This window comes from Dermatophagoides farinae, unplaced genomic scaffold, assembly GCF_024713945.1.
Source record: "Dermatophagoides farinae isolate YC_2012a unplaced genomic scaffold, ASM2471394v1 contig3, whole genome shotgun sequence".
NCBI lineage: Eukaryota > Metazoa > Arthropoda > Arachnida > Sarcoptiformes > Pyroglyphidae > Dermatophagoides > Dermatophagoides farinae.
The window spans coordinates 124,399-141,684 of record NW_027461518.1 but is presented as its reverse complement, the minus strand read 5'-3'; the positions used below and the strand labels follow the sequence as shown (position 1 = coordinate 141,684).

Here is a 17,286-nt window from a genome sequence, read left to right as displayed (position 1 = left end):
TCAGAATAAGTAAGTATTATAGGATAGAATAATTGAACTATTTCCGCTTTTTGAGTACCCATGTATACAAATCCCAAACTCAAACAAGCATTAGCTATTTCGTCTAAGTTAGAAGAATCAAGAGACGGACAGATAAGATTTAAAGCCGTTTCAAATTCGTCTTTCATATTGGAAAATAAAAGTCCAAAACCTAGACAAGAACCAGCCTTAGCCGCCGGCAGTTCAGAGTATTGAAACCTGTCTAAAATGGTAATTCCTTCCTCAATTTTATAAGCGTTCAAAATTCCTAAAGAAGCCACAGCTGAGATCATACTTTTATCTCGCGTAGTCGATATGAATGCTTGATCATCAACACTCAATAACGCATCTTTGCCATAACCATAATGCACCAAAGCTGAACCTAGCGCGTTCATGAAACTCTTGTTATTTTGATTTTCCGAAAAAGAAGAGGATTTATTTCCCTCTCGTTTAAATATTTTTTCTAATCCTTTAACATCTTCGATTTCCAACTCTTTTATGATGTATGCCATCATTTCGCCTAAGTAGTTCGAACACAATATGTTTGTGTATTTCCCTGTGTCTTCAGATTCAAGTAATTCTAAGTCAGAACAGTTATACATTAGTCCTGACGATGATATTTGAAACAGTAATTGTAATAGCATTATTTTTCGTGTCTCACGTTCCTGGACAATTTTATCTTCGTCGTTTAAATAGTAACATACTCTGACAAAGGGGGACCAACTCAAATCGTTAAGAATAGAGTGATTTTTAACTGAGTTGGGAATGTATTCTACGTCTGTGCAAATTTTAATCAAATCTTTCAAAAGTTCTACGTCTTTTAATTTTATAGCAAACTCACAGGCACGGCTTAAACTGCCGTCACGAACACAGATATTGTAACATAAATGAAGTAAATTTTTATAGGAATTCATATCTGTGCTATACATGGAAATAGCTGAGACGTAATCAACTGCTCGCATACTTGTAAACCATGACATTTGATACGTGAGAATATCATGAAGTTTGTTTTCTTCGTACAATTTGTCGAAATTTTCAGTAATAAACGACTCGATCAACATGTTTTGTAAAATTTTAGTTAACCACTAGTATTTGAACCGATAGCTTTATAAAATTAAAGTCTTATGTATTTCAAAATTTGATTTTATATTTTATTCATCTATCAGTTTTTATTTCTCTAGGCATAATATGCTTAATAATATAAATATTTTTAAATTTAATTATGAAAAAACTACGAATATTTTGCGCAAATTGTTGAAAAATAATTTTCTGATCTGCGAAAAAAGTTGCAGTGGCTAACAATTTCATTAATTTATGGACCGTTTGATGATGTGACACAAATGTCAATCGACAATTAAAATTTACATAATTTATTAAAATTAGCGTTGTAATAGAAACAATTGATCAAGGCTCATACATTTCGTTTTTTTCGGAGATTTGAGCAGACACCGAGCCTTTACGATGATCTTGTAAATGAACCAATTCTTTTGGAAACTGGCCTGATTGAATTTCTTCCCACATTCTGATGTTGTTGACGTCAGCAAAATCGAAAAATTTGTTGTAGACGAGAAATCCGTTTTTATACAAGATAAAGTGAACTGAGTTCGCGTTATCAGGGCCAGTTCGTTGATGTGTAAAGCTGTTACAACTAGAGTTTTCCGCCAAGTCGGAAAATCCACTAAAAAAGCAGTTTGAAACTGTTAACTTACAAAATCTTCATAGTTTAGAATTTAAAACAGTGTGATGATATAAATTTTTACTAAAAGCGAAATTATTTATTTACTAAATTTGAGCGAAATGTTTTAATTATTTAAGACAAAAATTGCTTTAAAAAAGCGTTAAAATCACAATGAGCACAGAAATTAACCCAGAGGAATATTCACAAATTTCTGAAGTATCGCCAATATCTGTACCTTTGGCTACGTTAAAACTGACAAATCGCTGTTTCAATTTGCTGCAAAAATGCGCTGAATTAGACAAAGTCAATTCGTCGAAAAAAAAGAATTCTACTCTAGTTTTTAAGAAGGGAATATCAGAAATAACCAAATTGCTGAGAAAGGATTTTAAAGGAATCATTTTTATAGCTGCTGATATTTTTCCAATCGAGGTAGCTGCACATCTTCCTGTTTTTGCTGAAGAAAAAAAAGTCCCTTACGCGTTTGTAAACAATAAATATTTAATCGGTGCTCACTGTAACTCGAACCGTCCAACAAGTGGAGTATTTGTCTTGCAACCTGACGTTGAATCACCCATTTACAAGTCGTACATGAAATGTTTAAAGGAAATATTGAAAATAAACAAGTACTTTGACGCTGAAAAATTTCTTCAATAATTTAAAAGCTAATAGTTAACTTGCTCGCGCTCATTGTTAACGTTACAAGCCATATCATACAGCGATTTAAATATTTTGCTGGGCTTAATTTTAAGCTTTTCAACATCTGCTCTCGAATGCACGCCCGTTTCTACGAGTACACTTCTGTAACCACAGTTTATCCCAAGTTTAACGTCTGTCTCTAAATTGTCGCCAACCATGACCACTTCAGTTTTTTCCAACGCAAACATTTTTTTTAAATGTTCACTAATAAGCACATTTGGTTTTCCGCAAACAACTATTTTGTCATTGAGAATTTCATGCGGCATTGTGATACAAGACAAATACGAACCTGTTCCGGGCATAATTTCGTTTCCTGCAGGGTAAAACACATCCTGATTGGTCAGGTATATCTTACACTTGTTTATCGTGGCGATTGAAAGAACAACGGCCGTTTCATAGTAGGACAAGTTTGACTTGTACCCCAGCGCGATTGCTGCTATTTGATCATTTAGTGTATGTTTAATTTGGACTTGATTCATTTGCAAATCTACAAAAGAAACGAGTTGCAAATCTGGATTTTTTTGAAGCTCGACAAGCAGTGTTTTCGACCCCAAAGCGAGGACTTTACCTTTAACGCCATCGTATTCGAGCTGTTTGTATGTCAAGAACGGGCTTGTCACAATGTTTGCAAGCGACTCGACGTAAAAGCCATAAGAAACTAGCTTATCAAATGTTTCTTGCTGACTACGATGACTGTTATTTGTCAAGTAAAACACCTTTATACCGTTTTCCTTGAACAAGTGCGTAGCATCAGGACTTTTATCAATAGCTCCATATCTAGTCCAAACAACACCATCCAAATCGAGTAATACAGCTTTGTAAACGTTCATTTGCTTAGATCTAAAAAATATAGCTAATTTTTGTAGTTTTCCGATTATTAATTTATTTGGCAGTAATTAATGGTTTTTATTTAAATTTTATTAAATTCTCAATGTTGTTTGTTCCAGCTCAACATGCATGTTGAACGCAGAACAAGTCAAAAAAGTAATGTACATAACGATATAGTAGTCGACATACTACGGCAAAAAAACGAAGAACACTTGAACATACTGGAAAGCAAAATTTTTGAACTGAAAAAGCTATCTGAGCAAATAAATCAAGATGTTGTCGAATCAAACGTGTTTTTTACCATGATGGTAAGTCTATAGTTTGATTTATTTTAGCAAAATGGCTTGAACACGTTGTCAAACCGAATATCAACTTCGGTAAATAAAGTCATTTATTTAAATACCTATAGTTATGCCAAGAAGATTTGGATTTTGGCTTTTATAGTTATTTTTATGATTTTATTATATTATTTAATTTCTTTTGTATTGACTATTTTATCCAAGATTTACCATAAATTTTGACGCAAAGGTTTTACTAATAAATTTTCTCAGCTCACATTTGGTCGCAGAATGAATCAAAGCTACAACTACTTTAGCAACCTTCATAGCAGTGACGATGAAGATTACGTTAGTAGCGAATCTGCATCTGATTCAAATTTTGAGCTGACAGAGTCTGAAGAAGAAAATGAAGACGAAGCCAATAGAGGAAAACTTGTTAGTATAGCTGAAAAAAGATATGAACAATTAGTGCAGAACACATCAGAGCCAAAAATTTTTGAAACTGTTCTTTATGTCAATGGACAACAACCCATCGGCAGAAACCTGGACTGTAGTGTAGAAGACAAATTTAATGAACTTTCTGTCTTACAAAATCCCAATAAAGAAAGTGACTCAGATCTAAATGGAAAGCCACTGGTTAATACATTGAGCTCCACTGTTGACCCAGAGTTTTTAAAAAAATCTCAAGAGATACTGAAAAGGTTAGACGCTGAAATGAACCAAACAATTACTAAAATAGTCAAATTCGGAGGTAAGCAATTCACACTGCAAGTAAACTTGCGCGACAAGACCCAAAGTGTTGTTGACGTTCAAGATGATCAGTACTGCGTAGCTATTAGAAATGCGCTGAACCTCGAAAACTCTCAAGAAGTTACGACTCTTGAAAAATCAAAGCTGGATTGGAATAATGTTACTTCTACTGCGAGCAACAGAGAAACTTTACTTGCGTCGAACAAAAGTAAAGACAACATATTATCTCGAATGGAGTTTTTACAAAAAAAGCGCAAGCTCAATGAATTCACCGGCCGCAGAGCCAATAAGACTTAGCAGCAGCGAAAAGATTTAATAAATGCTAAATATTTCGTATTTTCAAAGTATCAAAATTAATATTTGTTTTAGAATTAAGTTGCTCAAAAAAATAATATCGAACAAAAAAAGCGTGTATGTAGAAGAGATACAAATTTAAATGAGTTTCGACATACAAAGACCTCCAGATGGACCCATTACGTCTTTAAAATCGTCGCCTTTTCCGGCTAATGAACACCACTTATTGGTGAGTAGTTTCGACTGTAGTGTAAGGCTTTACGACACTAGTGCAAACAAGATGTTGAACATATTTTCCACTTCTGACCCCGCACTAGACGTCGAGTTCCTGCACGACCAGCAAAACGTTGCGTTTGGCGGTTTATCAAATGCAGTGAAATCGTACAACTTTGTCACTGAAACAGAAACGTTTTACGGATTGCATTTTAATCCTATTTCTCACATCAGGTACTTACCTTCGAAAAGTTGTTTATTAACCGGTAGCTGGGATAAAACAGTTTGCGTATGGGATTTGAGAACGTCTAACTTGCGCTACAAGCTTCCGATCGAGAGTAAGGTTTACGGTATGGATGTTGCAGGCGTGTCTACTGTCAACGAAAAAATAGTGATTGCCGATGCGGCAAACAACATAACGATATACGATTTTCGCATGCTGACGAAACCACTAGACGTAATTTACGACGCGATAAACTATATGCCGTCTTCTTTGACTGCCTTTCCCGACGGCACGGGGTATGCAGTTGGCACGCACGAAGGGCGTGTTTATTATCAGTACTTTGATCCAAACCCAGAAGAGAAGCGAGAGAACTATTCGTTTAAATGCCACAGGGTGAAGGACGACTCCAGTGGCATGGAATATGCGTATCCTGTCCATGCAATCACGTTCAAGGGAGACAGCCACGTTTTCACCACGGTTGGAGGTGACGGCCGCATTGCTTGCTGGGATGGAAAAAATCGCAAACGTATGTGGCATTTGAAAAAACCTTTTTCAACGAGTATTACTAGCACTGCGTATAACAAACGGACCAACGAGTTCGCGTTGGCCGTGTCTTTCGACGGCACGCACGAGCCGACGGCCTCAGAAATGAAATTTTCGCAAATCGTGATTTACAAGCCCAGTAGTTAGTTTAATTGGCTCTGCTGTTAATTTAACATTATAAGAATGCTTATCTTATGTGAGTTGAACTTGGACTGTGTTTCCAAGTCCAAATTACTAAATTGCAGTATACCCTTCACCAAGTTTTCGGCTGCACATTTGATGTCCGCGATATTTTCGATCATCTTGTCGTCCGTGCTAACGTTGTTTACATACTGCTTGAGCCAGCCCGTGTATTCAAGCGAGACTTCCAGAATTTCTTTTTCAGCATTGATAAGCGCCATCACGGGTGTATAACCAAAAAAAGCCTGAAATGTAAAGGTGGTCAATTTTTTGATAGATGTGTTTTTTCCTAAGTAATTATCTTTTTTTTTTTGCAATTGTGCCAGGTAGTTCTTCGCCAAGTTCAAATAAAAATTTCCCAGATAGATATCACGTGGCGAACTTGCTTGTTTTTCGCTTAAGCGTAGCGAAGATACAAAGTTTCGGTACATCACTGTGTTACACACGGTGACGTGTTGCATTAATTAATTTAGCCCGAGAAATAACCGTAAAGAATTATTATTGTCGATATTTTTAGCGTCATTTGTTTCGCCGTGGTCGGGCGAGTTTATTTTTTTGTTTTGATTAAAGACTATTTTAATTTTTTTTTTTGGCTCGCAAATTGATTTTTCTTCGCATTCGTCCACTTTCAAGTGCAGTCGTTTAAAGAAAGGAAGATGTTGATTTTGGTAGGGTTCAACTATCACACATTGATTGTTGCTAAAAACGTTTTTGAGCGAAGCTAAAAGCGTTTCGCTCGGTTCACTCGACGAAAGTGTAACAACTGCGTAATTTGAGCGCCGTCCGAAAACGTCAACTTCCACGTTTTTGAATTTCTCCTTCAATCTGTGTTTGAGCTCACCAATCGAACTGTTTGATCGCAAACCCTTGACGAAATATCGATGACTTTTCTTATTGTACGCTTTCGGCGCTTGCTTGTCGACAGAATTCACGATGGTGTACTTATAGTCTCTATTTTGCACTGAAATAACGGGTAACAACGACTGGATCAATAACAACTCAGCTTCGTTCGCGAATTCCAAACACAACTTGGTTTTATCACTGTCTTTTTTGCTCGAGTGCGGCTTAAGGTCTGGACAGTATTGCTGGATAAGCTGTATAATTCGATCTGCAGTTACTGGATCGAGATTTTCGTTAATTTGAATCGCGTACTGCACATTGCATAAGTCAAAGTCTGGTATTTCCGCGCTTGTAGTAACGGTTTTAGTGTTGGAAACTAGCGGAACAGCGATTTCAATTGTAACAGCTGCGTTTCCTACAGTTTTTTTTTCATGTGCGAGAAGTTTTTGAGTGACCTCGGAATTTGCCAGGTCGACAAAGAAGGTTTTTATGGGCCTTTTTTTGCCCGTCCTGATATCGATTATTTCTTCTATGTATGGCGTGAAGCATGAGTTTTTCTTGATCTCTATCAGCAAAGATTCAAAATTCTTGTAGCTAACATCAGCAAGCTCTACAAACAGCGACTTGGGCTGAGTTTCAAGCTTTTTGGCTTTGCTAAACCTAGCCCTAATTATCGACTGGCATACATTAGCTCCGTGTAAAATTTTTTTTGCTTTGAGCGCATCAGAGCGCGACGAAAAAGTGACATATCCGAATCCCTTGCAATCTCCAGTTGGATTTCGGACAATTCGAATTTGAAATGGCTTTTTGAAATGGTCTTTGATGAAGTATTCAAGGTCACTTTCAAGCGTTTTCGGGTTTAAAAAATCTAGAAACAGGGTTTTGCGTTCTAAATCAATGAGATTACGCTGCAAATAGTGAGACTGATGTTTTTTCATTTACATAATGGGAATTCTGACTGCGATTGTTAAAAAATTTTATCTTGGCCTAGCAAAAAATAATATGATAAGTTAATTAAAATATAAGAAAATGCATTAACTTTAGTTTCGGTTACAACGATGGTTTATCTAGTAAAACTGGGATTTTCGGGAATACGTTCTTTCAAACCAGATGAAATAGCCACGATTCATTTTTTAAAACCGCTAACGTTAATCTGCGGACAAAATGGCGCTGGAAAAACCACGATAATAGAATGCATCAGAACTGCATTGACTGGGGAACTGCCTCCAGACACGGGAAAGGGCAAATACTTTTTGCACGATCCGTCTCTGCTGGCTACATCCGCAGTCAAAGGCGAAATCCGGCTGAAGCTGGAGGGCAACGACGAAACCTCTTTGTTGATCAGACGGCACTTCACACTGACAGTTTCGCGGACGTTGCACACAAATGCTGAAAAATACTCGTACAAGTCTGGCGATACCACATTGTACTTAAACAATAATGAAAGCCAAGTGTACGCCCATAAACAAACCGAAACCAACAAGATAATCATGAACTTTTTGAAAACCACGCCTTCAATGATCAACAACGTTTTGTTTTGCCACCAAGAAGATAACCTCTGGCCAATGGCGGACAGTGCAACGTTGAAGAAGAAATTTGACGAGCTTTTTGGCTACAGTATGTATGCCAAGGCGTTGGACACATTGAACTCGGTACGCAAAAAATATGCTAAACTTGATAAAGAGTTAGAGACGGAATTTTTGCTCGTCACCAAAGACATAGAGCAGTACAACAAGATGATTGAGAAAAAAACGCTTCTAGAGTCGAGTTTTACGGATGAAAACGCCATTCTCACTGATCTGCAACAAAAAAAAACAAGTTTACACGATCAGGTGGATAAAACCCTAGAGCAGTACAACAATTTAACTCAGCTAAAACGCAGTTACGATAAGTTACTGGCCTGCAAAGAACAAATTTGTTCAACTTTTTCTTCGCCATTAGCGCAATCTTCAGTATCAGGAATCTCAGTAGAGGAGTCAAAACAAGTTTTATCAAAACATAAAGCTCTCGTAGTAGAGCGTGATGATTTAAACACCGTTTTGAAAGCAAACAGAGATTTACTCGCTCATTACAAAAAGCTGAAACAAAAACTACAAGAACTTTTTCCAAACGTAAACGTTGATTTTTCCCCCGCACTAATCACTAAAAAAATAGAGGATTTGCAAAGCAATATTGACTCGTTGACGAGCAGCACTTCTGATTTAGAGAAACAATATGCAAACTTGCAGAAAGGAGTCCAAGAAAAAAGAAATCTTGTAGCTATAAAAAAACAGTTGCTTATCGATACAATGTCTATGAGCAAAAAACACGAGCTACTTTCGTGCGAAATAAAGCAGTTAACCGACAAGCTCACTTTGACAGAGAACGACAGTTTTCAGCAAGATGAACTGGAAACGAGTCTAAACTTGCTAAACGCCAAAAATGCGGAAGTCAAAAACACGCTAAAGTCGCTCCAAACAAAAAAAAGTTCTCTATATTACATACCCAACATTGAGAAATTGTTGTCTGAGGCGAAAGAACTGGAGTTGGAGGTCGAACGTTTGGAGATGAGCTCGGTAGGTCGTAAATTCAGTTCCGTAAGCTATGAAGTTTTGTTCCTGCTACTAAACTATCTCATCCCGCTGCAAAATTCGCATATAACAGAGGAATTTTCGCATTTGGAACAGCTCCAGGCCCGCTTCAACGAAATAGTTACTGCTTATGGAATCTTAAATTTGAACGATGCTAAAAACATCGAGCAATTCACAAAAATGATTGAGAAAGAAACAGCCACTAACTCCCTATCTAAATGCCGTTTGGACGACGTGAAACTTTTATTCGATTTAGTCAGAAACAACGAATTCCGCGAGCTTTTCAATCAAGTTATGGACTGTTTATACTGCGCAAAAAACATGAATAAAGAAAATACACCTAATCCTGACGAAAACAGTCATGGATTACTAACTATGTTTTCAAGTTTAAAACAATTTTGCGATTATTTTACGAAGCTTGTACAATACAAGAAAACAACCGAACTGATAAATGTTTTGACAGCAGAGCAAACTCAAACTAACAGTTCAACTCAGAACAAGCCGACGCCTGTCACTGACAGATCGGCTTCAAACTTTCAAATTCAAACTCTCGACAACTTAAATAGTGAGATAAACGAAAACATCAAAAGGCTGGAAGAAGGGGAAGACAAGGTAAAAAGTCTTCAAACTGACTTAAATTCGGTCAAACAAGAAATAGAACGAAAACACTTTTTTACATCAATGATGAAAAAGAAAAAAGAAGAGCTGGCTTCAATAAAGTGTGAACACAGCGTAGACAAATTGAACGCTGAAATTTCAAATATCGAAGGCGATATTGAGAAGACTGTTAATGAGTCGATTTCGGTGTTTAACTTGATAAAAAATAACAACTCGAGCATTTCACAGCTCAAGGTTGAAAAACAGAGATTCGAGAAACTCAACAATGAAATTTTAAAGTTAAACTATAACGTGACGAAGATAAATGAATTGACGACAGAAACCGACGAACTGCAATGCCGGCACGACAGTCTAACAGCACAATTGAACGCTGTTGACCCCCAACTTTTGTTGAAAAATATTGAATTACACGAAGTAAACCGTCAGCTAACGCAATTGAATTTCAGCGAAACTTTACATCGAGAAGTTGAGAAAGAATTAAACGAACGTACGAGCGAGTTGCGCGAAATATCCAAACAATGCGACTTACAGACAGGCAAGATCAGCATACTTTGCAAAGCAATTACACAGCAGGATGAGGAACTTCGAAATTTCAAATCACACTACTCTGATGATATTTTCGTATTACACAAGTCGTTGTTGACCAAACAGCAAACGACAAAAGCACTAATCGCAGACCTAGCAAACTACACTAGCAATTTTGAAAAAGCTATCATTCAGTTCCATAAACATCAAATGCAGGACATCAACTTGAAACTTCGCGAACTGTGGACGCAAATATACTCGAACTCAGACATAGACTACATCAGCATTGAAAGCAATGCCGAATCAGAAAGCAAATCGTACGACTACCGAGTGATCATGCACAAGTCTAACGTTCCCGTCACTATGAAAGGACGCTGCAGCGCCGGTCAAAAGGTCATTGCTTCGCTGATAATTCGGCTGGCTATAGCGCAAGTTATCTCGAAAAAGTGTCACTTGTTCGCGCTAGACGAACCGACCACGAACTTAGATGCAAAGAACTGCGAGTCGCTAGCCGAAGCCTTGGCGAAAATTTTAATGTTGCAAAATAGACACAATAATTTTCAGCTCATTTTGATAACTCATGACGAAAATTTCGTTTCACTGCTTCGCACAAGATGCGTTGCTAACTACTACTATAACGTTAAGCGGGCTCACGGTGGCTTTAGTGAGATTTACCAATCGATCATTTAGCTGCTAACACTTTCAATTTTTTATTGCACTTTACAGTTGCGTAAGAAAATGTACTCAAATAATTTAAGCTAAAAAGCAATTTCTTGTAATATGCAAAAAAATTACCCTAAAATAGATTAGGTTGTCCGGTGTAATATCACTATGGTACGTAAGTAAAAAAAGAATTCACTAAGGACTAGTCTCGTGTATAATATGAAATTGAAGCAATCACAACAACTTAATGAAAAACTAGTATCGATAGTAGATAAATCACTCTGAAGGAGACTGAAAAATGCTAAATGCAACGGCGAATAAATTCAGCATCTTTTAGCACATGCATAATTATAGTTTCTGAAACGAAATTATTGCGTTTATTATTTAATATTAATTTCTTAATTTCTCCAAAGCAATTAAGGTGCCGCTGAAGCGAAGACTTTATCAATCAATTTAATACCGCCTTCACCTTAACTCGTTTTTGAATGCTCAGCAATGGCCCCTCCTAGGGTCAACATGAAATCAGTCGAGGCTAAAGCTCGAAAAAGCGAACAAAAAAAAACCAAAATGGAAGCTGAGCGGAAAGCTAAGGAAGACGCCTTATGGGTGGACAATGACAAACACATATTAAAAAAAGAGCAACGCAAACAAAAGAACGAAGAGAAATTAGCTCAGAAACAGGAGAAAAAGAACGAAAAAGCGCATCTCGAAGCAATGGAGCTGCAAATGTTGAAAGACAACAAGCAAAGTAGCAGTGGTTCGGTAACCAAGATGACGCGGGCTCAAATAGCCGAAATGCAGATGCGAAGATTTTTGGACGCTAACAAAAAGATTTTAAAGAAGACTGGCGAGACTTTCGAGGTGACCGAAAACTTGAACCAAACAATTCGATCAGCGACTTACAACGATCTATCTGCTGGAATAGAAACAATTTCCACCAATAATTTGGACGACACGCTGGCCGGACTGGCGAAACTAAACGTTGGTAGCGCGCGTGATAACAACATTTACGCTCAACAAAAGTCTGTAGCTACAGCTAAAAAGCAATTCATTGAGGAAGAACTCAAAACTTACAAAATCAAGTATCCGCACTTGAAACGCTCGCAAGCGTTGGAGAAAATTCACAAGATGTGGGATCGAATTTCACAATCCTACAACTGACGCATACAGTTATAAAATTGAAACCATTTTTTACTGGTATGTCGGATAACTCCGAGGTGGAGAGTGACACATTTTTATGGCATATGTGTTACTTATTTTATGCAAATTAAACTGTAAATAAACATTCATATAAAAAAGTGAAATCTTCTTTCAGAGAACGACCTGAAGATAGAAACGTCTCCAAGCGTGGCAACTGAAGGATCTCTAGTTACAGATCATATTTTTTAAAATTCTGGTCAGTAAATTTCGAATAGACAACATTAATTTTGTTTACAAAATGGTAAATTGCTTTGGCTAGCCCCAGTATTATAAGCTCGCCAGACTCTACTTTGAATAGAATGGAGTATATCCCGGGAGGAGAACAAAGTTTTCTGATTGTGTCTGTTTCAAAGACTTGAAGCAGATTTTTTTTTATTGAATCATCAGGAATTAAAAAGGTTTGCGTGACGTATTCTAAGTGCGCCCGCACGGCATCAGCGGATGCTTTGTTTTGAGTTATGATTACAATACAGCGTTTGCTATTTTCATTTGGAAAAATTCTTATTTCTACTTTGTATTTTTTAGCCAGCATAGACAAATTTTCTCCCTGTTTTCCTAGGATGCAGCCGAGAACGCTCTCGTGAATCAGAAACTTTGTAATATATTCGTTGGGAAAGTCTTTCGGGTCTAAATCTTGCTTTAATATAGGCGTCCGCGTCCAAGGACTAGATAGTTGACTAGAAGTATGTTTTGGAGAATACGTGTTTGGACGTAATTTCTGCCTGAATTGTTGCGGTTGTTTGCTGAAAAATGCGAGGTTGAAGTCTAATTCCTGCAACAAAGTGGACGACGCTCCTTCGTCGTAGTGAAACGTGAGTTCATTGGTTCTCTCGTCCATTGCGAAGAACAAATACTTATTTTTGTCCCACAAGGCATCAAGCGCTTGCATAAGGACTTCTTTGCTGACTTTGAACATTAATTTGCACTCGATCGCTTTCAAACATTTGAAATTCACGATACTAGTAATTGGTACGATTTTGTGGTCCACGCTGGGCGAACTGCTTTTGCAAATTTGATCAGCGTTAAACTCGACTGCTCTGTGCACGTTTTCATCGGCTTGCTTCATATGCATCAAGCAACCTTTCAAGGGCTTAGTTACAGGAAGACACCAACATGTCGACTCGTCAATTTCAGCGAACACAACCGAGCCGCTGTTAAGTTTGATGTTCAATAAAAGAATGTCTTGAGGAATTAAAACAGTTTCAGAAATCAACCTTGTATATTTAAACTTCTCATTCAAAGGTATTTGCAGCGGTTCGTATCCATTTCTATAGTGGATGGAACACAACTTTCCTGCGGTACCTTTGTAATAAACTAAACTAAAATTCATGTTCAAGCTAAACTAATTGATGAGAACGAGATGAGATAAATTTAAAACTGGTCTCCTACTACTTAATTAAATGTTAATAATACCTTCATCAAGTATTTACTTCTATTATAATTTATTAAAACTATTTGTCTTTTTTTTGTTGTGATCCAGATAAAAATCGCATATAAACTTAATTATATTTAACTTATTTTATTTTTTTTAGCTCAAACTTTTTTAATGTGGTTGTCTACGGGTCATCGCCGAGTGGGATTTTTGTCTGAAAATGAACGAAGTTTTTTTGCAGAAATTTTGTGTAACGCTTCTGTAACCTTTGTAAAACCTTTGGAACGCGTGAACTGTCCGTTGCTGCCAAATTTGGGTCCATATCACGTGGGGGATCGAGCTCAGCTTCCGGTGACGATTTGCAAGATACTGCTTGAATACCAATACATCAAACTAGTTCCGTATGAATGGCTGTCCATCGAAGAATTGAAAAAATGGATAATGTTCGAGAACAAAACTGAGTCGCTGAAGGAAGTGCCAGACTTATATTTTTACGAACTGGCCAATATTTTTTTTGACAAGTAAGTTGCCGATAAATAAATTTTTCAGTTACAAAGATGTGGAGTGGAAAGAAATTCAAACTTTGAAAAAACTCAACGACCAAGCATTGTTGATGATAAAAAAGGAGATTATGAAACATTTCGAAGTGCTTACGCAGCTGCGAAAACAAAAAATCACCAAATGTAAGTGTCGAATCCAAAAATTTATAGATAACAAAATTTTCACAAAAAATTATTACATTAACGTAAGTTAACTGACTTAACTAAAATTAGGCCACCAATATTGCGGCGTTCGAACGGCCTCTCATTCAAACTGAAGTGGCAAATTATGTTCGTTCAACGGACGCGTCCAACGAACCAATGTCTCTGACGCTGAATCAGCTCTTGAAGGACGAATTAAAAATTAGTGAACCGTTCGAAAAACACTCAGACTGTAGGTTTTATTAATTAAATAATTATAGATTTAAAAAAATTAAGAGTAGATTGCAAATTAAACAACGAAAACGCCGTTGTAAACGTGGAAAACAAGTAGATACGCAACGCTTCGACTTTTCAGTCAATGAACCTGACATATGCGAACTTGTTTTGGGCATTTTGCGTTTTCCTAACACCCATTTTGGTGTCTGCCAGGTTAATGGTTGATGACGGGAAAAATAAGTTTTCCAAAATCCGCTTTAAGAAAAACAAAAAGCAAAATCCGCTTTCCCCTATTGGAGACGACAAAGACGTGTTCGACATGACGATGAAGCCAACGGGCTTTGAGCTCACCAACTCTCAGGGAAACAAAATTTCAATTTCGAAACATGAGACGGTTAACATCGACCGTCTCTACGTCAAAGACAACGTTAATGTGAATTCCAGCAACATTTTTCCTTGGAAAGTCGTTTTCGAAGACCACTTCGAGACTGAGTTTGCCAACTACAGTTTCCAGGATGTGTCAAACTGCCACAATCAGCTGAACATTTTTTTGGGAGGCCCTTGTTTGCTGGGCGGGCAGAAAAGCGTTCGAAAAACGGCAGAACTGCCGTTCCATCGATTCGTTCGTCTGCGTGGTTTAGTTCATTTTTTCGACAAATGGAAAAATAATCAGTTTGCAATTAAAATAGATGGAACTCCGGTGAAAGCTTTGACTCACAGCTGGTGTACGAAAAAAAATGAAAAAGAATGTTTTGAAAACGGAATCAACGTCTGCGGGAACCTGTACCCCGACAGGATGTCGAACAACTTTGACGTCATAGTGGCTCATTCCAAATCTACAATCGAGATTGAATTTTCTACCGACCTCAATGAAACTGACAATTGCTTGGCGTCGTGGGGTCTGGACGACATTTCGCTGACTATTGCGTAGCTAATTTATGATGTGACTCAAATTGTATTCTTTAATTTTGTTGATGAAACTAATGATTTCATCTCTAGTTTGTGGGCCCTCTTCGTTTCCCATGCTGAACCGCTCAAAGTTAGTTATGTTGGACAGCTGCGTGAAGTAATCGAGCGGAAAAACAATGTTTGGCTCGATATTACTGTTTATCGAAGAAAACTTTTCAGTCATTTCCTTGTAAATCTGCATTATAATTCGATCTTTGTATTGCTTAGTGAGCTCGTAACCGTCTTTTTTGATAGAACATTGAGACGCTTCAATGCAAAAATCGATCGAAGCCCAGTTGCTATGAAATTTGCTCCAGACTTCGTCGTAGTTTGACGACGAAAGTAGAACGCGATCAAAACTCAAATTATATATGGCTTCAGTATTTACTTTTTGCTGTGTATCCACATAAGTCGTGTAGTAAGTTTCTGCAAAACGTCAAATGTATCGGACTTACGATTTTCGTCTAACTCCTCGTTGTATACATAAACCCTGCCTTCGTTGTCTGTAAAATTGCTGAAATCTTCATTCATTTAGAACGTTGAATCCTTAAAATTCAGACAAATATAAAAATTTAATTCAAATAATTGATGCTATTTGGCAACAATTTGTCCTTGCTCATTAAAGTGCCGGTTGAACTTTTATTAATAACGTTTAAGTGGTAGTGGCAACTTACGTCATTTTTCATCGTGTCACACAAACTGGTTGTGATAACTTGGCACTTCAGCTTTGTAAGGAACTCAGTAAAAATAGCTTTGTTTGTATAGTCCAGTGCTGAATCAGCTTCATCAAATATGAAAACGCAAACAGCATGAATATAGTTCGCTATTATAAAGCACAGCCCTAAAAGCGTCCGCTGCCCAGCACTTAGGGTGCTGACAGCGGAAATGTTTTGTTTGTTGTCAAGTAGCGCAAGCTCTGACACCTGCCCATTCTCATCAACTTTTAAATCTATAATGTAATTGTTCAAATCTAAAGTCAGCATCAGTTTGTTGAACTTATCCTGAGCGAGTTCACAATAAAACTTTACAAACATGGTGTTGATTTCTAAAATGCTATTAAAAATTTCTGCAGCCCGCATTAACTGTTTACTAAGCACATCAAACTCCGCATACAATTTTTTTATGTGACTTTCGTTAGATTTCAATTGAGTGCTGCTCACGCTGGTGCTGTTGCTAATTGAAAATATTTTGTTTTTCAAAAACTGACGAATCTCAACTAATTGAGTCATAGTTAAGCTAAACAAAATATCTAGTATGTTTTGTTTAGTTTTTTCATTCATGGTAAATCTGACATTTTCCCCCAAAACGTGTTTAATATTTTCTATAGACTCGTCAGTCAATTCGTTTTCAAGCATGTTTACTTGTTTTGCGAAATACTTGTCAAACATTATACATTGAGTTTCTATTTGCTGAATTTCTGTTTGCAACTTTGCTTGTCTTTCTAAGTAATATATTTTGTCAACGTTGTTTTTATAGTCCTGCAATTCTGGGCCAGACTTTTTCTTCAAGTCTTTTTTATTGAGAGCAACAAGTTCTTCGCTGAACTTATGCTTTAGTTTTTTTATTTTTACTTGATAGTTTTTGAGTTCGTCCATTTGTTTTACATTTTTCAATAACAAAAATTGATCTTCTTCATGAGTTAAAAGCTTGCTGTAGGACTTTTTCCACTGTTGTATCTCTAATTCTGATTTACGGATTTGTTTATCTAGTTTTTTGTGCAGAGAAATTTTTTCATTGAGACTCATTTCATCAGTCGAACGTGAAAAGCTCAAGTCAGACCTGATCTCACTTGTTATACTTTTTGAAGTTTTCTGAAGTGCCTCGTCTAATTGCGTTTCATTATCAGACACTAGTTCATTGTTCAACATTGGTAAATTTAGCTTGAAACAATTTTTCAATGCTTGCCAAACCTTGAATTTTTTCAAGTTGTGT

At 37.0% G+C, this 17,286-nt stretch overlaps 2 protein-coding genes across 2 annotated transcripts; one reads left to right on the top strand and one right to left on the bottom strand.

Annotated features, from left to right (window-relative positions):
* Nucleotides 1-2,220: 2,220 nt before the first annotated feature.
* LOC142597998 (acid sugar phosphatase-like) lies at nucleotides 2,221-3,222 on the bottom strand. Its single transcript, XM_075734983.1, has 2 exons — nucleotides 3,052-3,222; nucleotides 2,221-2,748 (listed from the first exon to the last, which is right to left on the bottom strand). Exons 1-2 carry the CDS (start codon nucleotides 3,220-3,222, stop codon nucleotides 2,359-2,361), a joined length of 561 nt encoding a protein of 186 aa, XP_075591098.1. The 3' UTR covers nucleotides 2,221-2,358.
* A 300-nt stretch (nucleotides 3,223-3,522) lies between these two features.
* Nucleotides 3,523-10,944, top strand: LOC142597997 (DNA repair protein RAD50.L-like). Its single transcript, XM_075734982.1, has 2 exons — nucleotides 3,523-3,528; nucleotides 10,363-10,944. Exons 1-2 carry the CDS (start codon nucleotides 3,523-3,525, stop codon nucleotides 10,942-10,944), a joined length of 588 nt encoding a protein of 195 aa, XP_075591097.1.
* The last annotated feature ends 6,342 nt before the right edge of the window (nucleotides 10,945-17,286 follow it).